Source organism: Gobius niger (genome assembly GCF_951799975.1).
Source record: "Gobius niger genome assembly, chromosome: 21".
Lineage (NCBI taxonomy): Eukaryota > Metazoa > Chordata > Actinopteri > Gobiiformes > Gobiidae > Gobius > Gobius niger.
Genome location: NC_136872.1, coordinates 19,532,350 through 19,556,205, shown reverse-complemented (window position 1 = coordinate 19,556,205; position 23,856 = coordinate 19,532,350). Strand labels below are relative to the sequence as shown.

At 40.9% G+C, this 23,856-nt stretch overlaps 1 protein-coding gene across 1 annotated transcript in view; it reads right to left on the bottom strand.

The window, feature by feature from the left end:
- The window catches only part of tnfsf10l (TNF superfamily member 10, like), a 139,467-nt gene that overhangs the window by 56,044 nt on the left and 59,567 nt on the right, over positions 1–23,856 (bottom strand). Inside the window, exon 2 of the mRNA XM_079579964.1 lies at positions 17,118–17,267. Within this exon, the coding sequence (XP_079436090.1) occupies positions 17,118–17,267 (150 nt within the window). The remainder of the gene's footprint in view (positions 1–17,117; positions 17,268–23,856) is intronic.

Here is a 23,856-nt window from a genome sequence, read left to right as displayed (position 1 = left end):
CTTTTGTCTATTCTAGAAAACCCCTGTACAACTGAGAGCAAACACAAACTTCCAAGAAAGCCATTACCCCGCAAGCACAAACGACCACATATGACCAGTCCCTCGATTGTAAACTTTAGGTATCGCTCTCTAAAGTGAATGAGTGCACGCTCATAAACAGCACTTGACATTTGACCTTCACCGGAGGAAAGAAAAACACACAACTGCCCGGCTAATGGTACAGTGAGATCCTATCTTCACCGACGTCCCGACCGGGCTCCAAACAGAAGCTTCTAAAAGTTAACACAAAGAAAACAGTCGTGAAACATTTACCAAATACAAAGCCTGAGTGATTTTGGAGCCTGCACTTTCTGTGATAAACATTACAAAGAAGATTAGGTTAAGATTCAGTTCACGATGCGCATTTTAAAACAGGCCCGGGGGCGTTAACGACTGAAAGAATACGTTTGTAGAGGTCTAGGACTCCATGTAAACAGTATAGTATGTATGTTTAAGGATATTATATTGCCTGAATAATGGCAACCTTTTTTCAGTTTAAGTATTTGAGAGAGAAAGGCAGAGCCGCTGAGCCGAAATCACGAGTGAAAGGCTTTTCTTGCACTAAAAATTACTTGGGAAACCAGTTATTTCCTCTTATCTTTTCAATGTAGCCCAAAATTGTATTAACGTGTGCAGATTTCAAAGGATGACGCCCATTCGCGTTCAGCAATTTTAATCATAACTAGAGATGCACCGATCCAGCTTTTTTGCTATATCGATATTGGGTTTTGAGTATCTGCCGACATCCGATATTTACCAATACCAGTTTCTTAAAAATGGTATGTTCTTTTCTCCATTTTAGATCAATAAAGTCATATTTTACGGATTATTACGGATCAATAGTCAATTCTATGTAAGGGATAATGTATAGAACGCTGGTCATTATCGGGAAAATAAGCACCGACCTGAAGGTGCTTATTTTCCCGATAATGACCAGCGTTCTATACATTATCCCGCTTATTATACGGCCATTTGCCAACTGAACACACAACATAAACTTTGTACACTTTTATGAAGGTCGAAAGGTTTATTTAATGACTTCCGCGACAAATAGTTCCCAAAAGTTTGCGCGTTGCTCGGCAACGTTTTGCTAGGCTAGAAGCAGCAAGGCTAGTAGCTAGCCTAGCTACTTAGTTGAAGGCGCAGTTTGAGAGGAGTAATGGTGGTGAATCTCTTGGTAAGTTGAAAGTCAGACTCACGCTAACTTCACGAGCAATTCCCCCAACTTCTCTCGCAGTGACGGGGACAGAGATAGTGTCCGCTACTACGTACGCGCGGAGTGATATGAAAGCACGAACTCCGTTGCCATTGGCAGCGGTCATTATTTTTTTCAGAGGTCCTTTATCAGAAAATAATGACCGGTAGAACGTTGGGAAATCCCATTCAAATCAACGGAGCGTTCAACTTACGTTGTGAAGAGCCGTATAATAACTATTGATAAACATCTTTTAACATTTAACACTTTTCTACACTGGTACATGACAGGCTTTAGGTTACATTAACATAAACAACTTACATGAAGTGATCTGATTATTACAAATATGTTAGATCAGTTATTTCTTAATCTAGAATACAAACACTTGGCTTCCGCAGTGGCCCATTTTATTTTATTAAGCTTCTTTAAGTATTTCTATGTTAGTTTCTGTCCCAGCCTTGCCAACGCTAGCTTTAGCATTCTGATGCTAGCCGCGGCATTTTGCCCGGCGATCAAAAATACATTTCCATAGGTTAAAACTAATTCACCGATTGAATTGTCCTGGTCCTTAGCTTTAAAACGATATACAGCATCCCCATATCCACTTAGATTTAGGTGGTAAAAGTTGTGTTTTTAAGGCGGTGAGAGCCAAAACTGGTATCGGTTTAGTATCGTATATTGTAGCCGATACCCGATATCGTATTTTTTTCAGTATCGGCTCCAATATACGACATCAGTATCAGATCAGTGCATCCCTAATCAAAACCTCTCAGCCATACTCAGATAACATAAGCCTCCTAAAAATGTAATTTACAATGAGCCAATATTTTGAAGAGATCACAAAGATTTTTCCTAGCATTAAGGAGCTATAACTTCCATATTTTTGTCTCCATCGCCCAACTTCTCTTTCGTTTACATGGAGGAGAGAAGTGAAGAGGCCACCGCAGTCTTGGGAGCTAAAACATCTTATACCTGGACGCAATAAAGACATACCACTCAAATCCCTCCCCAGCTGCTGGACAGACGCAGAAATTTGTCTCGGTTTAAGCTAATTCAACATCAACACGGTCTCCTTTTCCTGTTTTTGGTTCTGGTGGTGAGAAACTATAAAGAGTGTTTCCACAAGCCCAGTTCAACCAGTCACGCGATGGTTAATTCAATAAATGAGCTTTATCATTGCCTTATTGTTCCCACAGGGCCATTTTCGGAGTCACGTTTGTAGCCTGTTGGTTCACTAAACGCTGTAATACAAATCGCTATATACGTTACGATGCAGCGTCTGAACGGTTCCCACATGTTCCTGATCAAATTCCGCTTATTTTCCTTCTGTACTCCACGTTTTAACGATTAAAACCTCATTAGAAGCGCATTGTTCCTCCTCGTCACTCGTCTCCGCGTATTCCCCCGTCGTCCCGGCCACATGTTCCGGTAACAGCGTCTTTCCTCTGGCTTTTACATTAGGTCGGACGATTCTGCACGCGGAGCTCGTTCAGGTCGACCTCGTGAACTTTTTAACAAGGGCATTTCACACTCTCGTCTTGTTTTCCTTCCTAGAGTTCGAAAAACATTACAGAAATGACGGTGATGACAATATATTTTATTATACGAGGGTTGTGATTGCGCACTCATTACGGTATGTTCGAGGTCGGGTAGAAGTTACCATCTTTGATTTGCAGTTTAGTTTGTCTGCACAAGTTGGAAAGCAACTCGGACCCAATAAAAAACGATCAGAGCATTCTCGGTTTATTACGATTGCGCCGAAAAATCCCAAGCATGGAACATCGAGGAAAGAAGAGAACAGACAATAACAATAAAAGAACTATCCCTTTTCCAAGATCCAAATAGTAGCCTTTCCAGATGTGCCAATGTAATCATTCAGAGGTACCAAGGCAAATACGACAGGAAAAAAACGCAGCTGAAAGACAAACTATGAAGGTAGCATGCTAATGTTAAAGCTAAAGTTGTGCTAACAGCAGCTAAATGCTAATATCAGGAAAATCCCCTTTTGATGTTGTTGAATACTCAATCCATAAGACCTGCATGTTAATAGTGAGGGCTGTCCACTGTCTCGTTGGCCAATCAGAGGCCAGCGTCTGTTCACGGTTTAGCGCTTTGGCCACAGCCTGAGGTGCCAAAACCTATGCTTGGTCAGACCGGTTTGGCCCTGGCCTTGCAGTCGAAAAGCTCGCCCAATCGGGTTGACCACAGCTTTAGTGAAGCTGAGGCTATATGAGTGGTCAGCATGGCGCCTTTGTTTTCTACTACAGTGTACTCCCATGATGCTCCAGGATTCATTGTTTTTAACGTTTCTGGTTTTCACTGCTGCTGACGGACACTCTCACCAGAACACCTAGAGAACCTACAGAACATTTGATCCTGGAGCGTCATAGAGCCCTCTGTGATGGAAAGTAAAGCCACCATGCTGACCACCCATACAGCCAGTGGGTCACAAAAAGGTCAATTACACACATCCATCCATCCATCTATCAATTTTCTTCCACTTGTCCGTTGCTGGGTCGTGTAGGCAGCTGTTGCCCGACTCACACTGCACCAGCCCCTTATGGCTCCTCCTGCAGGTGGTGGGTCCACGGAAGGACGGTCTCACGATTCCAACCCGGGCCTGTTGGTCTCTCATAAGGGGCTTCTGAACCGCTCTTTGTCTGACCCGTCCTCTAGGACCTGGTTGCCATGGGAGACCCTACCAGGGGCACGAAGCCACCAACAATATATCCCCCAGGATCATTCGGGTGCTCGAACACCTCCACTACATTAAGGTGGAGGTTCAATTACACACAAATAAAGAAAAAAGTAATATTGTACACAATGTTCTGTAATGCACCTTTAACCTGTTACTTGTCATTTCATCAATCAGGGGGGTTACGATTAAAGTTAGAGACAGCAAGTGTGATGTAAGCCATGTTTCACTTACACTGATCTTACACATATTTTTAGAAACTAGAAGGTCTTGGCTTTCAAATGAGGTATCACACTGGCATATAGGCTGTAAGCTCTCGTGTCAATACTCTTTGAGATTTGGACATTCATAATAGCAAACCCTAACTCGAGCTAACCCGAACCCGGCAGATAAGAGGTTAATTAAAGTGATAATCTGTAAGATTGCAAAATGAGGAAAAAGTTCCCTCCCCTTCTCTCCTGATTGGAGCAGACAGGCTTCACAGAAAACCATGGCAATAAAACCAATGCTGATTCTGATAATTCAATATATTATGAAAGTTCACGGTAAATGCTTGTTTACTTTGATATATCCGATATACTTTAACCCGTGTTATCAATATACTTCACATACTGTGTTTACTAACCCACTTCTCAACACACTGGCCTTATCAGCGTCCACTCTCCTCTCGGCGAGTGGGCGAGACGGAGCGCGTGTCCAAAACCACATACTTTAAGATTATCCGAGCATCTACTCCCAGCCCCATCTGGGCCAGAAAGAAAAGACTTTCACAATAAAACACGACACGGCGATGTGAAATAGATTCTATCCCTAAAGTTACTCGGAGACTCGCATTATTTATAGCCAAGGACTTTAAATCACATCAGTTTTACGGCGTTAGTGTGGAAATTACGAGGATAAAACGGCGTTAAAGCGTTGATTTGCGCTGTTTTCCAGGGATTTCCCGCAGCAGCTGTCGGATTCTGCTACAGCTGCGCGGACTCACCCATGGGTCACAGCAACAAGGCTGGACAAGCAGAAGTGTCCGGCCAAACCAAGAAAAAAAGACAAGAGCTGACCTTTTGGTGACTTGTGACATTGCGGATCAATTTCTAAGCATCGTAAATAAGACGTATCACACAGAAACAACTATCTGAAGCCTTAGACCATGTTAGGTTTGAATAATCCTGATCAATATGGTTGTTTGTTTTCTTCTACTACCATATTTAAATTCATAAAGGAACAGGCCACAGTTTTTCCCCCATACTGAGATATATTCTTACCTGAGCTTAGACGAGTTGATGCGGAACTGTCTGGTCTTTACGTGTGCGCTCAGTCACGCAAAAAGACCAAAGATGTTGTTAGCATTTAGCCTCTCCTCCTCTCCTCTATGGGGCCAAACGCTTTCCCTGTTTAAATACAGTTACGTGAGTAGTTACACGATCCAAGTCTAGTCACACAACAAGCAGTAAAGTGAAGATATTATTACACCTTACAATATAGCTCCCCTTTTTATCCGCTTAGAAAATTGACATGATTTTGTGTGACTATACTTGGATCGTGTAACTACTCACTACTTTTGAAGAGTTTGTTGCTTACTTCATTCCTTTGTTTCTTTACTTTTTGTTTCTTTTTTTATTGTGTTATCATTGCTGTTCTTGTAGCTTCTTTTGTGGCTCTTTTTTCTGATTTTTTTTGCTGCTTGTATATTTTGCGTTTTTGTCACTCTTTTGGTTGTATTTTCATCCTCGTTTTCCAATGTTGGGGTTTAAAATACGGAAAAGAACTTGTAATATAGATACAGATGCCGTATCTGGAATCACCCATATAAAACAATTTGGAGAAAAATCTAAACTTTCTCTAATTATTCAAAAACTACTTTAACAGATGCTCAATTATAATATAGTTTTCTACTAAATAAAGATACAAAGACATGGAGAGGAGCAAAGTGGTTCAACAGCCCATGAATACATAAATAACGGAGAATGCTAACTTGATGCTACATGTTAGCATCGAGCTAATGCTAACGGTTAGCTAGCGCTAGCTATGACTGCTGTTTTTTCACTTCTACTGAACAATCTGCTGTGAGAAAATATCCATATGGGCCCGATTTACACTTGACTTTATTTATGTGTAATAAATAAGTTCATATTACACCAGAAAATGACAAAAAAGAGTGGAAAATTGTGTTTTCTATTTGTGACTCTATTGTCCCCTCGGCAAAGCCACGCCCCCTTCTATGACAAGATGCCGTCTGTATCTATAGAAAGCAAAATACAGAATTTTCACACATATTATTGTTAAGTAAACATCAAATAAGCCACACAAAGCTTAAATAATTATCATAACTTTTATGACAGTTATGAACAGACTCAGGTTTTCATTCTTTTTCAGTAGATAAAAAATGACAGAAATGTTCCCTGAGAAATGGTTTAACCCCCACCTGAACCGGGCACATTATCTCCAGTTTGACACGACCCAAAATCAACAGAAAAGCAATGAGAATGTGACAAAATGCGATGAAGGTGCAAGAAAAAAAGCGACTTCGGGATCCCATTGACTTTAAGGGGGATTTCAGCTTTGTACTGGGCTCTTTCTAAACATCTGATCGCACTGAATCTGGATTCCTTTTCTGACATTAACACTAATGAGCTTGGTTTGACTGGAGAAATACACACAATTATCATTACGATTAAGCTCGTTTGTAAACTTGGCTTCGAAAAAGAGTTGACGAGTTTGCTTTTGTTCTTGATTCGAAACAGCCTTTATGATTGAATACGTTTGTTTTTGCAGAAGTGTCGCGCACATGTTATAAAACGGTTTTATTTGTTAAAGATACGAAGATAAAGTTGTTGCTTCATGGCTGGTGTTTGTCTATAAAACTTGCGTGGTTGTCATGTGTGATGTCCTAGTGCGATTTGGACATTCTATACAGACTCTTCAATAGCTCGGCGGTGCAAAATGAAACAACATTTCATGCTACTTAATCCATCCAAGACCGTACTGTAGTAGATTACACGAGGCTAATCCCTGCCAAACAACTGCAGAGCCACGGTTTCGCCAACTGCGCAATCCTAATGGATGATTTGGCCTCAAAAATCAGCATTGGAGCCATGTATCTGGTTTAGACGTGGTAGCTGGTGCTTTCACAAACCAAACAGACTCTTCTCCACTTACATTCGGGAGAGGTCAGACCAGTTCCTCTCCACAAACGGGCTTTAAGGAACTCCACCGACCGAAGCGAGAAAAAGTATCACAGAAGTAACATTTGAGACTGATATTGTTGTTAGATGTTTTATCAGATCACTTTTAAATCGGTTTTACTTGAGTACCTCCTTTGGGAGCCCAGTTTTTATCTTTAGGGGCCCAGAGCTTTGCCTGTTCAGAGGGTCAGGTTAAAATAGATTAATTGAGCAAATTCAATGGTAAAATAAAATCATCACATACGACCAGATGTGGCCAGTAACAAAGTAAATCCACATAAGTGCTGTCCTTAAAGATACTTATTTCTATTTGAATTTTTAAGCTGCTGACATGAAGTGACATATATAGAGGTAAAGTTTTCCCATTGACTTAAGATGGTTGGCACGGCAACAGCCTTCATTGATAGATACAGAGGGGGAAATAGAATCTTTAGAGAAACTAAATTTTCACTCTTTTTAGCCATTTTCTGGTGGAATATGAACTTATTTATCACATAAGTAAAGGCAAGTGTAAATCAGGTCCATATAGATGTTTATTCACAGCAGATTGTTCAGTAGAAGTGAAAAAACGGCAGTTGTAGCAAGCGCTAGCTAACCACTAGCATTAGCCCAATGCTAACACGAAGCATCAAGTTAGCATTCTCCGTTATTTATGGGATGTTGAACCACTTTGCTCCTCTCCATGTCTTTGTATCTTTATTAGTAGAAAACTATATACATAATTCCGCATTTGCAAAAGTAATTTTTGAATAATTAAAGAAAGCTTCGATTTTTTCCCAAATTGTTTTCCCCCTTAACTGTTTTCAAAGATGACCATACATGGGTGATTCCAGAGATGCCGTCTGTATCACTTCCTGTCGGTGTCCAATAAGGAAGTGAAACTATAAACATCACAAAAATGGCCTATTCCACAAGGCTCCAAAGTGAAAAAAAAAACAAGTTAATATGTCCATGTGTTTTATCTTTGTTAAAAGTGCTGAAGTGCACACTCCAGACCAGTAGGTGGCGCTGTGCAGATGTTCTGTCAAACGGCATTGACTCCTAACAAGGAAGAAATTCTGCCCCCGTCGTGTTTTCGTACAGGAAGTACATTTGGGTGCAATTTTTGTGTTTTTAAAGCCGCAAACACTTAAAAAGTCGGGAACCACTATATTCAAAGTAGTCCCCATATGACTGACTTTCCCTCTCATTTGAACTGTATACAAAACACAGCAGTTCTTCAGCACTTTTTTTAATATGTTTGTTCAGATTAACAATGATCACGAGGTCCAGCCCACCAGACCCTGCAGGCCGTTTATGCACCGAAACAGGAAATGTAGATTTGGAAACAGTAATGGACCATATAATGTAATGTATATATATAGCCGGCAGGAGATTCAGGTTTTTTATTTGAAAACACAGTTAATGATGAGACGATAATGTTGAAAGTCACAGCAGATTTTGGCATAATAAAAAAACAATAAAACGCTTGTATCACATTCTACACGCATAAAGATAATATTTGAGAGGAATGCGCCAATTATTAAGGCTGAATTCCTAATGGACCAAAACATTGCAATCAAATTACAGTTTAATGATGGCATTTAGCAAATCGTGAAAACAGCAGTTATTTAAAGGTGCACTATGCAACTTTTTAAGTGATAAAAAAAAAAAAAAAAAGTATATTTGACCTTGCAGTGACTCAGTGGCGTTATGGGGGCAGCACGGCACCTTTGCTTTCCCTCACAGTGGCCTTTATGACACTCCAGGATCAGTTGTTTTTATGGGTTTGTACCAGAAACTTGCTGGAAACTCCAAAACATTTGATTCTGGAGCATCATAGACGCCACTGTGAGGGAAAGCAAAGGTGCCATGATGCATAGTGCACCTTTAAGTAACATAGAGTCTGTAAATAACACATACCCCGTCTCCAAAGGATTTATCATGAGCAAAAGCTGCTAATCCGGTAGTTTAGACTTAGACGATGATGAGGGTCAAGTCTTAACCGTCTTAACTTAAGAGGGTAAACTAGGCTGAGACGAGGACTTAACCCGGCCCAAAGCAGGACTTCATCAGATTAGAGACACTTGGGAAAACTGTATTCCTATCTCCAAAACAATCATATCTCAAGGCGTGCCTATAAAGTTTATGTAACAGTGGAAATCATAATAAGGTATTTGTCTAGTGCAGGCCTAAGTCAAGATGAAATTCAAACTAAATTGGGTCTAAAATCGACGTAAATTGGACTAAAGTATGTCTAATACACAGATCTTGTATTTATGTGACAATCTTGGCTCTGAAAGAAGATCATTATTTACTCTTGAAACTGCCTAAAGGAGTGGTTTTAGTCGCTGAACCATTTTCAGTGGGTCTTTTGATATTTACTCACTAACACAGGGGTCTTCAAACTCTTTTACCCGGTGAGCTACTTTAACACAGCAAAAACGTCAGAGTGAAGCTACTTATTCCTTGAAGACACTCGTAACTATGCGACTTAGGAGGAGTAGACCCAGCAGAGTTAGCAAAGATTATATTTAAAAGATGATACCATTGCTATATATAGACATTAAGCGTCTGTAGAAATGTAGAAAGACTTTGGCGAGCTAGCCAGGAAGGACTGGCGAGCTACTGGTTGGAGATCCCTCAGATAACTGTCTTGCTGTATCTAGGGCTGTCACGATGATTATACTATCGACTTATAGTTCAATAAATAACAGATAAACGATATATCTTTGGGCTCGATATTTATCGTCTGGTCATTTATTAGCATTTCTCCCCTATTCTTTCTTTGTAAAACTTAGATTTCTAACTGAAGCTAATTGAGCTTCATTATAAACTTCGTAACGTTCATTGTGTCTACTTGTGTTCTAGTATCACTTTTTAGGTTCGTTTTGCCAGACACTGAGGTTAGAGATGGGAAGTAAGAACAGCTGATAAGTGACACGTCGCCGCACGTCGGTGATACTTCTGATGACGGCCTGCAGATGGCGGCTGAAACATGGAAAGGTAAAGGATCTTAAACATCTCTAACCTTAGTGTCTGGCAAAACGAACCTAAAAAGTGATACTGAGCTTCATTATATTTCATGTTTATTGCAGCTTGTGTGGTATTTTAGGATATGATTATGCACTTTTAAAACAAAGGTTTACTGTAATTCTTATGCCTGAGAGTTGACAGTATCAAGTATCGTTAGAGTCAATAATATCGTTTATCGCGGTACTGTCCTGCCTCAATATATCGAACTTCAAATTCGTTATCGTGACAGGCCTAGTTGTATCGACTCATTGGATTTTGTTAATATCATCCTGAATGTCTATGATTCCTGTTTAAAGATGATTGGATAAATGTACAGCAAATCAAATATTCCAATTGTAAGATATTGTGCAAAAATGGCGACTAGAGTTGATCATAATAAAGATTTAACCATAAGCCCCAGAGTGCTACAGTGAATGACCCTCTTTGGAGCTTAGAAGATTGGCATTTTTTCCTCCAGATATGAATATTGCCATATTAGGAGGCGTCCCTTTCAAACCGCCGAAGTCTCCCCGTGTTGGTGCCGCTGTATTTTCAATGTAAACTCCCCGATGCGTGACTGAAAGTTATCATAACGCCAAGAATGTCACTTTTGGAGACCATTGAGCCAGCGCTTTGTCCCTTTGTTCGCTGTTGTCCAAATACAGTGCAGCCCAATCTAGACATTCCTGTTCCTGTCCACTGCGGCTCAGGGAAGCATGAAGCCGCCCGAGCGATGCTATCTGCAAGTCGAGCTGAGCGAGAGAAAGAAAGAAAGAAAGAAAGAGCTTGTGATAGGAAAAGAAAACATGCGATTGTTTGTACCAATGTGTAAAAGACATAGCTGTGATTCTTAAACGCTTTGAAGCAAGTTCCATCTCTGTGGCCTTCAGGGTGACAGATCGAAAACTACAGCGTGAAATCGAGATAAAGACAGTTACAATCAGACTAAACCCAGCCAGGAAGCTTTATCTAAAGTAGGTCCAAAATAAGAGGACAATGGACGTGAAGTACTACGGCCTGGGACACACTAGGAGATGTTTAAGACTTTTAATAGTCCTTCACTCGTATGAAGCCACAGACTAAACAATTCTGATAAATACAAGATGCGAGACAAGACGAGACACTTCCAGTCTCCCAGTTTGTGCCAACTCTCAAAGCGAGTCAAGTGGTCGTGAGTCTGGGAGCATCAGGAACTAAGATCCGGATTATTATTCCAAGATGACAATGCCGGGATTCATCGGGCTCTTGTTGTGGAAGAGCAGTAGCACGAGACATAACTTTCACACATGGATGGGTCCAGATCTTAACCCCATTGACGCACTCCCCCCATCATCGATACAAGGCCTTGGAGAAAAATTAACACAACACTGGATCCTTTGACATTGCAGAAGCTTATTGAAACAATGATCACAGCGAAAGTGTGATCAAAGCTTAAGGCGTTCTAATGAAATTAATGAAAAGCGTGTGACCTTCTTTTTATTGTTGGGCAGCCAGTGTAGTTATGATTTGAGGTTTTGGAGACTGCGATCTGTCACACAGCCCTAAAACAAACGCACTGACACTGCACAGACAACACACAAAGCCTCTTCAGTTTAAGCCAGCTCTAAACCAGGACTGAACCAGATTCAGGCTTTATCCACACAATACGAACCGCTTATGATTTCTATTTCTAAACACAGAGCCAGCTCAGTAAATGGGTGCGTCCACATGGATTGATTCAGGCCTGTGGAACTTCCAAAGAAAATAGAACTGTAGATAGTGATATACGGCACTCTTCCACTCTTCTTTAGTCCTGGGCTTCATTTTGTGTGGACAGGGCCTTAACCTCTTAACCCCCACAATAGATACAGACGGCAGCTCATCATTAGCCTGGCCTTAGCCATCCGTAAACTCCGGTCAATTATCATTTCCCTACATGTACTGGGTCTGATCTCAGTGGCCGCGTTACATTGGTTGAATTTCAATCTACCATTCAGCGAGCGGGGGAGGCGGGGCTTGTAGGTGACGTCAAGCATTTGCGCCACATTTGCTGGTTGTAGTTTGGCAATGGCGGTGAATACAAAAGTAAAGGAAGCTCTTCGATCTGTTCTGGCTCGGATATCCAGAAATTGAAGCACTGGAATGCGCAAGGAATGTCCCCAAGAGTTATGATAGCTTGTACATACGTCACTAGCGAAATCTGATCCAATCGTTTCAAAGGAGTTCACCCCTCCCACCTGATAACGGAGCTCAATTGTGAAGATCCAGACCCTTGTACGAAATGAGTACGAGGGTCTGGTAAAACCAGGCTAACTCATCATAGAAGGGAAACAGAATCTTTTGGGAAACCCAATTTTCCACTCTTTTTAGCCCTTATTTATACAAAAAAAAGTCTAAATCGGGTCCATATGGTTGTTTATTCACAGCAGATTGTTCAGGTCTTTATTTAGTAGAAAACTATATTCATAATCCAGCGTTTGTTAAAATCGTTTTTAAATAATGAGAGAAAGATTAGATTTTCCTCCAAATTGTTTTCCCCCTTCACTGTTTTCAAACATGAGCATATATGAGCGATTCCAGCGATGCCGTCTGTATCTATAACCAAGTACAACTTCTCTGGTTCAGCTTTACCCATACCTAAAATGTTACAGCCTATAGGTCAGTGTAACTCCTCATTTGAAAGCTAAGACCTACGGTGGTTCTGGCGGGGGTTACGCGGAGACGAGGACTTAACCCGGCCCAAAGCAGGACTTCATCAGATTAGACCCGCTTGGGAAAACTGTATTCTTATCTCCAAAACAATCACATCTCAAGCCTTTCATATAAAGTTTATGCAACAATGGCACATTTCATTCTAATAATGCGTTTCATTGCCATATGATTCCAATATTCACATCCACTAAAGTCCGAGAATCCCCTTTCTGCGACGCCGGACATTGCTGCAGGCCATGTCTACGAGGAGATGACTCCAGTCTTTGGTTATGAATGACTTTGTGTGTGTGGCGGGGCGAGGGAGGGGGGGTTTGAGAGGCACAGTTTCCTGCAGTCATGCCATTTTCACGCTGATTCAACATGTGTGCACATATGGAGCCCGGCTGCCGATTGTCTGTCTCTCTCTCTCTCTCTCAAAGCCAAGTCAATATCTTCTCAACGTGACTCATCCAATACAGCCTCTATTTAGTCTGGCCGCGTCCTGGAAGGCATGTGACTCCGCTTCATAAACTCGGTGCCCGCCGGGACGCACGAGGAAAGTCGACTGATGGCTTCTTCATGCGGCAGAAGAGGACGGCTCGTTAATTTCAGTCACGGCTCAAAAACGCGAGACGTAAAGAAATCGCTCGTCTGTTCACTTCTGAGAGAGGACGCCGGGTCGTTCTCCACGTACTTTCAACGGGACATAAAAATGTGCCGGGGCAGCTGAGGTTGCCTTCGGAAATGCCAATATTTTGCACTCATTCGCCCAAAAGAAAAGGACCTTTTACGTGTGGACTACAGCTGCGGTTTTCAAGTTCATCACATCAATACCATGTTAGAAAAACACTTGAGGTCAAAATTGTATCTAAAGAAAAACGTTGGTTTGAACGAGGAGTGAAAGAAGAACAGGAACGGCGGGCTTAGATTTCATTTGTCCTCCTGTTATAACTGTCTTCTTCGCTGAAACTCGGCCCAGGACAGATCAAGAGGCAGGTAATGAGCAATGATCATCTGAGATTAGGACCATTCAGATTGAAACTCAGGGGTGTGCTAGGTTGTCAGGACTTAGAACTACAAAGACCTCTTACCCCCCTGCCTTAACCGAGCATAGCTTCTCCAGGTCACAGCCTATAGGCCAGTGAACGTCTCATTTGAAAGCCAAGACCGACAAAACTCATCTAAATAAATCCTTTTCCTTGCATTACACAGCAACAACACGCTTTTTTGATTTTTTTTCCCTTGTGCTTCTGTTTGATTTATTTTTTTCACATTTTCATCACTTTTTGTCACTTTTCTATTGCTCTTCGTCACACCTTCTTCATTTTAGTATTTTTTTAAATCCCTTTTTTGTTGCTCTTTTGTGTCACATTTCTATCTTCACGTTTTCCTCTAATTTTTGTTCCTTTTTTGCCACCATGTTTCAAGAAGCTTTTAGATTTGGGTAAAGCCAAACGGTTCAGGTGGGGGTTAAGACAAAACATGTAATGGAGGGGAGGGACTTAGCCAAGTGAAACTCCTCCTTGTGGTCTATATATAGTCTGCTTGCTGAACTGAACCTTAATGTGCTGACGAAGTCTTTTGGATCAGAGGCGAAACATTCGACACTTCAACTACAGAGACGACTCAAGAACCTTCCTTGAAGATAGACAACTCCTGTATGACTGAGAGCCTACACAACGCCACATTCAAATACCACATTTCAAGCACAATTACGTTACAAACAACATTTCCTTCACTGCTCCAAAGTTCACCCCTTCAACTCCAAGAAACGCAATTCCTTTCAACACTTTCTCCTTTACCACCAAAGTAGACCAATAGTTAATGCAGAACTAAGTAACTCTTGCCCCTAGAGGCCATAAGCACAACTGCAGGAGTCGTAGCAAGTTGCAATTTTTTTTACTTATTAATTGTCTTGGAGAGTAAATACTACACTGACAGAAAAGACAAAGGGACAGAGGGATATTGTACACACAATTATACAATGGAAATAATTTTTTTCACTCAAACTTGGCTGTAAATACTGTTTAAAGTGGTGCTAGCCCGCAGTTAGCTTTTCCCGTTAGCATGTTAGCTTCTTCTTCGCGATTCTACTAGTGTGTATTGGTGGCTCCGGTCTGGTGGCAGTCAAGTTGCAAACATGGTTTTCTGGCCAGAGACACCAGGGGGAGATGAAAGACCCTCCAATCATCCCATAAACACTTGTATTACCCCCAGAGGGACTACGAAAAGGATTTATTAAGGTAAACACGTTACTTAGTGCTGCTTTAAAGCACATTGTCTATCACCTGAAGTTAATCTATCTGTAAAATATGTTTGAAATGTCCCGTATTGATTCCTCGGTGGCCCTGAGTGGAAGAACACTTTGTGAAACCGGCCTTTGACAAATGAAGTGTCCGGTTCCTCAGCTTTAGCTTCACCGCAGCTCTTCCAAATACTTTTTTCCACTCCATCCGTCAAAAAGCTTTTCAACCATCTTTACCTTTTGATTAAGCAACTCCTGATAATTCGGTGACCGCACGAGCTCCAAAAGATCGCAACGAAACAAAACAAACCTGCTTTATCTGCGTCCAATAAGACCAAGCTAATAACATCCGTCTAATTCAAAGCATGTGTCTTCAGGAGAGTTATTGGATTGTGCGGTGTCCCTTGGGTGCCCCAGTGGTTTTCTATCACAGTGATAAATTATATCAATTAATCTCGTATTGTCAAGCCGCACAGATGGTTCACAGATCATTGGAGCTTGGGTCAAGTGAACTGGATGCTTTGATTAAGACTGAACTGATGGATATTTTATAACTCAAGTGTCGAAAGCTGGGATTTCGATGAAGAGTTACATACGACTACTGGAATCATTTGTCGCACCAAAACTTCACATTTTGGGAGCCACGCTTTACCCAAAAGCCTCATAGTTCCGTTATGTTGTAGTTGGGCATCAGCCATATCCCCGGTTGCTGTGGTGACGCAAAGTTTTATCATCATTAAAGGAGGGGTATTCTAGAAAAATCGACTTTTTGGAGCGTTTTATTGTGTTACAAAGTTGTGCTCTGACCAAAAACAGACCTGGAGCTGTGTGTCAACCCACTCGCGCATCTTTGAGTGATTTTTGGAGCTTCACACAGCTCCCAGAAAGCTCCTCCTGAGGTCCTATGAATCCAGGACTATTTATTGAAACTGCTGTACAGCGAAGGAAAGCCAGAAGACGGGGGAAACGTGCGAGAATCAGGAAGTTTCAGCTGTTTTAGTTCAATATTGCATTTTCTAACCAAAGAAGTGTAAGATAGTGATAAAGATGTGTGAGATTATTACCAAATACCTGCAAAAAACATAATATACCAACTCTTAGTGGAGGGTCACACAGAGAAACAGATTTAAACCATGAAACCTCTTACTAAAACAATTGTTATTGAAGTTATAAGTAGAGGAAGAGATATATTGGGTGGTCAATTGGCTATCGGCCGATCTAGCACCGAAATAAGCCGATATTTCTGGGACCGATAATGATAGACTTCACGTTTTTTGCTCTGGAAAGAGCAAAGTTCGGGCTTTGAAGGCCTCAGGGGAGGTGAGAAGCATCGCAATGAAAACTGGTTAGCTTCAAGTTTGTTAAACACAAGTTTCACTAAACCTCAGTCAACATGGACATGCTGAGTGTAATTTTGAAGTGCAGAATCTGGAGAATTCAATCACTGAGCTAGTTTTAACTTCCCCTATTGTATTTTTGATCGCCACACAAAATGCCGCGGCTAATAACAATATGCTAATGCTAAAGACAACTAATCAAAGCTGGGACAGAAACTATGATTGGATTATCTAAAGTAATAAAATAAAATCAGCCAGTGCTGGAGCGGCCAAGTATGTGTTTCTACAGGATTGTACAACAGACATTTGGAAAAATTGGTCAAAAATATCGGCCGAGCATATCGGTATCGGCCAATTAACATCTCAAAATATCAGCATAGGCCTTAGAAAAACCCATATTGGTCGGCCTCGGTTTTAAGTGTGTAAAAATGATTAAACCTGCATTTGAAAGTCCAGAAAGAGGGAAGCCTGAGGGTCAACAAACACTTCTAGCACCTTTTCCTCATCTGCGAAATGATTCAAAACTATTCCGCTGTCAAATAAAATGTAGTCCTTTGCTGCCCTAGTTAATTCAGCAACTTCAGACATCTTCCACACATAGAGAGATCATTCATAGTCATTGGAACGACAAAATCAGCACATCTCAACAACACTACTCCCCATCCTTCAATCGATTGCACAAATTCATTGCCAGCCACTTGTGTCCGAGCAATAGCATTAGCATTAGCATTAGCATTAGCATTAGCATTAGCAGTATTACCTTAGAGATGTAGGCTTTGATGCCCTCGGCCAATTTGATGCAGGGCTCCCCGAACAGCTGCGTGAGCTGGTCCGGGATGTCCTGGTCTTTATCCAGGACGTTCAGTAAACTCAGGCACTTCAGCTCCTCCGTCACTCCTTGACTCCGCACCTACAACAGCACACAAAAACACATGAGAATTATTACAACAAAGACAATAATATGCTGTAATACTCTATGGATGTCAATATCAATTGACTGACACAAACAACCTAGAGGAACCGTCCCGTCTCCAGAGCAAGAGGCAGAGTACTGGACCTGAACCGTTTGTCCTTATAACATTACATCTCAACTGGTTTCTATCGCTGAACTGGAGATCAGTATCAACAAAGATTTTTCATAAGTGATTCTAACATTTCCAGGAAAATTGGCAAAACTCAGGCTTGACTAAATTTAAATGTTCTACAGCAGCTCCACAGCAAGACAGTGAAGTCTCCACCGCCGTTATTATTACACTTCTGGCCCGTTGAACGGAAAAATCCTCTTCCCCACCGGCGTGCAATCGCTTAATGATCTTCCTTTCTTTGTAAACAAGATCATATCTGTCGGCTCTTAATCTCTTAACCCCCACCTGAACCGAGTACATTTTCTCCAGATTTGGCTTTACCCAAATGTAAAAGCTTCTTGAAAAAAGTGTTAAAATAGCAACAAAAATGCAGCAAAAAAGAGCAACAGAAAAGTGATGAAAAAAAGAAGGAAAATGCAACAAAAAAGTGACGATAATGTGGGACAAAAACGCAGCAAAAGGGCAACAAACAAAAGCAATCTTCCTATTGATAGAAGTATGTCTACCATGTTAGCCAGGGGTGTCAAACATACGGCCTGCGGGCCGGATCAGATGATGATTTAATCTGGCCCCTGCCCTGTAGAGCAAAAATTCGAGAGAATCTAAAAAAAAAAGTACATTCCTGTGCGGAGTTATGAATTTTAAAAGAATAACCAGAATGATCATTCCAGCCACTAGGGGGCATTAAATTTAAAAAAGAGAAGAATTCCACGCGTGTCCAGCAGAGGGCACTGACATAAGAAGAGCTTAGGATATGAACAACACATTATACAGCCACGTGGCAATACAAGTGCAATACAAGTGTAAGCTGTTGTTATTAATGAAGCTACAGTTAAGTAGATTTAGAAAAAAAATCTCTATTATATGCGGCCCAAAATGAGTTTGACACCCATGATGTAACCAATATGAATCAGCTTTAAAAGAAAGTGTAATTTTTTGTTAAATATTTATCTTTTGGCTGTTGTTAAATTCACTTTGTCTCTTTAGTTCACCTTGTCACTCATTTGTACTTCTTTATTCTTATTATTGTGTATTCTCTTAATGTTGTGTTAACTATTGTCATACCCCATGTGAGCTTGTATTTGGTATTAAACACATTTTGGCAACAACTTAACATCACGCTGGAGCGACTGAAGCCATTGACTTCACATCTGCAAACACAACCATGACTCGGATCGCCTTTTAAACATCATAACTCGCCTTTTAAACATCATAACTCGCCTTTTAAACCCCATAAATGTTTTGAATTCACCCAAACGTGCCGGTTTTCACATGTGTCCAAACTCTGCTGCTCGGCGAACATGCCTGGACTTTCCCCGCGGTGAGTTTCCGGGTGTTGTGAATAAAAGCGTATCACATGTAGCTCTTCGCTCCTGGCACATCCTCTACACCAGCACTGAACTGTAACACAAGTCCTCCTGTAACTGCAGAAAGTATGGAGTCTACTCTGCACACAAGAGCAGGAGACGTGAGTAAGATGTCCTGCACTAGGGCGGGCTACTTTAACGATACCAGGCTTTCGATATATACCTGAACAATACTTTTTTCAATACCTATAATATTTGTCATATAGAACCATAAACAGATTAATGAAGTTGATTTATTCCTTTTCCCTCCATTTGTATCATTTATTTGAGGTGAAACAACCAAGAAACGTCCTTTAACTAATTTACAAAAGGGCCGAAAAATGCTTTCAAAGTTTTTCTCATTTTTTCCACCATTTTTAACCAATGTTTATATGTCTTCCTCCCATATCTTGTGTTTCACTTCTTTTTCCCTTTAAATTCTTCATGACCAAAAGCATCAAAACTTGAATATAAAGAGTTCATATATCTTCAGTGACAAAATTGAACCAGGTTTAAATGTCTGGTTTTAATTTGTTGCAACGATGGTTACAAAGATTCATTTCAGAGGGGATTTTTGATTCGAGTTTTTAGCTTTTCAATAAGCTATATTAGGGCTGCTCGACTATTGAAAAAATAATAATCACGATTATTATTTCAGTATTTCATAATTGAAATCCCGACTATTTGTTGCCTTTTAAAAAAAAGTATATCTTTATTTTATCTTTATTTATTTATTAATCAAAAAACTATTTTCTGTTTTGTGAACAGTCATAAAAGTACAAATGATTTCAAGTTTGCCTCGATTAAGGAGAGGCCTCTGTTTCACACCTGCCCCCTGCTGGCCAGCCCTCACACCTGCTCAAGCAAACTGAGCAGCGCGGCCTCATGACATCATCGCACAGTGCAGTTTGTTTTTATGTCAGGCAAAAGCACGAGCCATGGCCAGTGAAATGCGAAGGGAAAATAATCCCAGCGGCCTGAGATAATGCAAGTCCGCTTTGCAAAAAAAAACAATAATTATAATAATTTTGAAGACTTTTTTTTTTTTTCGTTTTTTCCGATCATGCAAATTTTGTAATAGTTTAGTGAAATAATCAAAATTGTAATTGAATTTCGATTAATTGCACAGCCCTGAGCTATAATATAATATAATATATAAGTAAAACAAACAAACAGTAAAAAATCTAGTTGTTTTAATGGTTCAAAGCTCAATAAAATCAGGCAATTAGATATTCAAAAATCCCCCAATCTCATTTGAGAGAACGGGTCGTCTATGTATATTTCAATACATTTTTAGCCACAGCTGTCTCCCAGAAAAGAAATGACGTCGTGGATACAAAATACGTCAATTATGAATGAATACGGCTACGCATGTGTAAGACGAGGGAGCGCTACTCCACAAAACATCAAAAAATAAGCATTGTAAAGAATAGGTGTGTTTTTTTTTTTTTTACTTTGTGATTAAAACTGAGATGTTAAGGAGCGAAATAGCCAAACGCTTTGTTCGTAACCTTCAGAAAAAGTAAATCTAGCCTTTGCGCTTCAAGTGCTGCAGGTCCATTACTGTAGGATATAAAGCTTTGTGGGAACAGTTTTATAGCCGATCTGGGTTTGAGGGAGGCACTGGGCACGTTCCGCTCTGAAAACCAAACTAATGATTCTACAACACCCTCAGCTCCATCTCCCCATTCACCTCTGTTTACATTCAGTTAATGAGGACCGACTCGGGATGTTTCAGAAACTCCTTCGACTTCACGCTCGCTGAGTTCTCCAGATTTGGTCTTTTCCTGGGAAAGTACAAATGTCAAGCCGCACTTTGTAATAACAAGTCAAAATGTTGTAAATTCCCACGTAATTGTCTAACAAAGCTGCACTAACAAAGCATTTGTATTAAACTTGATAGCTATTAGGAAAACGCTTCTGGCTTGTTGTTTAAACATGTTAAAGTTTGGAGCAGTAATTGTAACACTATTTCTGAGTGGATAAAGGCTTTGTCATTTTTAACAAAGGGCCTCATTTCTTAGTTATCAAAAGTGTTGGTGATTTCTGCAGATATATATATTTTTAATTCATGCAGTCCTTATATTTGAAGAGTTTAGTGATGCTAGGCTAATGCTAGGCTAGTGCATGTCTATGGTAACTAGTAGGCTTTATTAAAAACCTCTTCAAAATCATGCCGTCCTCCAAACGTTGCCATATCTGATTTGTTGAAAGCTCCTTTGTGAATTCCACGTGTAGTAATGCGGCCGCAGGTAAACAAACTACTGTTCTTTTAAATGCAAAATGGTTATATTTCAAATACTATTCAGTCAACACAGACACTTATATCGGTAGTCTGGTGTTATCAGTGATTTGCCTCAGGTGCACTGTGTTTGGGTCAGACTGTTTTTAATGCAGGCTATTAGTTACCATAGACATGCACTAGCCTAGCACTAAACGCAATAAACGCTTCAAATATGAGGACTGCATGAAGTAAAGATATATATATATATATATATATATATATATATATATATATATATATATATATATATATATATATATCCAGAAATCAGCAACACTCTGGATAACTAGGAAATGAGGCCCTATGTCAAAAATCCTGAAATATCCCTTTAATCGAGTGCATTTTCTCCAATTCGGCTTTACCCAAATCTAAAAGCTTCTCGACTGGAGAGCATCATTTGAAAGCTAAAGCCAACTGTCGCTCTTCCATTGCTCTTTTATTGCTTCTTTGTTGCTTTTTCTTTTTTGCTTAGTTTTTGTCACGTTTTTGTTGCGTTCTCATCCTCGTTTTCGGTGCTATATTGAAGCTTTTTTTCCAAGCAGCTTTTAGATTTGGGTGAAGTCAGACTGGAGAAAATGTGCCCAGTTCAGGTGGGGGGTGAAGAGGTTAATAATATGCTGTTGTTAAAGTGCTGCACATTATTACAATAAGTGGTTTTATCGCACGGTTAAGTGAACATTTTTCAACTTTGTGAACTGTTATTGTGCTTCTCTGTTCGTTTTGCACCAATGAAACAGTTCATCAGGAAGTTTACATCCACTTTAGACTTAACTTCATCTATTTTGATCAACTTAAGACCCTTTTTAGGCCCAGTTTAGTTCTTTTTTCATCTTAATCTGAGATTGGACGTACTTCGAAAGGTCAAATAACTTATGATTGAGACGTTGCTTGGTGGGAAAGGTTATAGAACCACTGATTTGGAAGGTTATAATGGCTAAGAGACAGTCCTGGAGTCCAAATACTGGATCATCCTCATACTTATTCGCTTACAGTGGCTCAAAAACTATCGTGGCCCGGCTTGGGATGATCAAAATGTAAAGAAATCTCTCACTTCCCGCAAACACAGCCCCCCCTAGAAGCTACAAACAGCCTCGATCATTACAAAGTTCCCAATCCGAGTCTCCATTGTCGGTGTGAGCGGGAAAAAGAGGATGGGGCGCTTTCCTGGAAGTGGTTTTCATTCAGACATGGGGCCAGGTCTGTGTGTCGGTCTCGGCATGTGTCTCAAATAGAGTGACTCATTTCCATTTTAATGAATCTGAGTGAATGCGCCGCTCCAAGGGGGGCAAAATGTGGAACTAATGAGATTCAAAAGGACAAGCGGCTGCAGTTAGTGGACGTACGCATGAATGAGGCTTAAAAACCCTCTTGGCATTGGTGTTTTAGGCTTTAATTTTGAAATAACGTCCATGTATAGAAAAGACAGCACACTTTGAGCCCAGAAACAACATTGCAACACCATCAAAAGCTTTTGATTTTGCTTGATATGCCTGTGATTAAGCCGTAGAGGCACAAACGTCTGAAGCAGCTCGAGCCTGGGAAGTCAAAAGTGTTGAATCCAATCTTCTTCAGTGACAGAATGACACCTCGCGCAGCCTTTCCCAGAGCGGCTAAGTGGAGCGTAGCTGCAGGCTAAAGTTGGTCGGCATACCTCTGTGACAGGTGTTCGCTCTGACAGGTTAACGCTCACCTTCGGGGATTTTTGAGCGTCACTTTAACCAATTAGTCATCGCAATCTCCCCTAAACATCTGCCTTGACTCACAGCGAGGCCATTGTTGTGTCACGCTCCGTAAGGGGAATGGTAAAGTTCGGTTTAGAGCATGTTTGAGAAGATTCGTCCGGCTCACGTTGAATCTCGAACGGTCGCAGTGCAGCAAAGACATCAAATGTCATCAGAATCAATCTTGATGGCTCTATTTACTCCTGCTCTGGTTGACATGGCTGTACAGCACAATGGAGAGAATCCTCAAGAAGTCTGTGGGCCCTCTCTGATCAAGACCAGGGAATCACATGAACCAAACAGAAATGCAGGCACCAGCCAGGGACAACAAATCTGGCGAATTTCAGAAGAAAACCAGCTACACATTTTCGCTAGACACACAGCGGTGTGCCAGAGGATCACAAAGGATATTTGTGCACACGGACAATAAATTTCACCTTGGACAGGAACAACTATTGCTTTTGTTGGATTTCTGAGGAAAGAAATCCAGAAAGGAGCAGCAGGGAGTGGATTAGCTTGATTTCTGACAGCGATTTGTAACTTTGATCTGTCCTTTTCCACGTGAATGTTCTGTTTACTTTGTTGGTATCGCATGAAACCACTTTAAAGAGTCTATCTGACCGGAGAGAGTTGCGGAGACTGCCGAGGCTGGAAGTCTTAGCAACTCGGATTGATTCCGCGCACACAAAGGGCCTTTCTCACCGGCCTGGAGACGAGTTGAAGACTAGAGTTGCTGCTACTCATGGAGATGTCTCCGATACGGCCCCTGGCAATAAGGCGAGTCTCCAGGTTGTCTCTGTGAAAATGAACAGGTTCGATATCGGTAAAGTCTAGGCATGGTCTCCGAAAGGTCTACATACGTCCTTGAAACTGCGTATACCTCTCGAAGACCAGGCCAGAACCTGAAATCGAACCATTTTCACCAAGACTAAAAGGAGACACTGCCTTATCTCCAGCAAGTCTCTAGTCTCCAACTAGTCTCCAGGCTGGTGAGATAGGCCCTGGAGTCGTGGCCTTGTGAGGGCTCGCACAGTACACAAGAAAACCCTACGAAAGACGAACA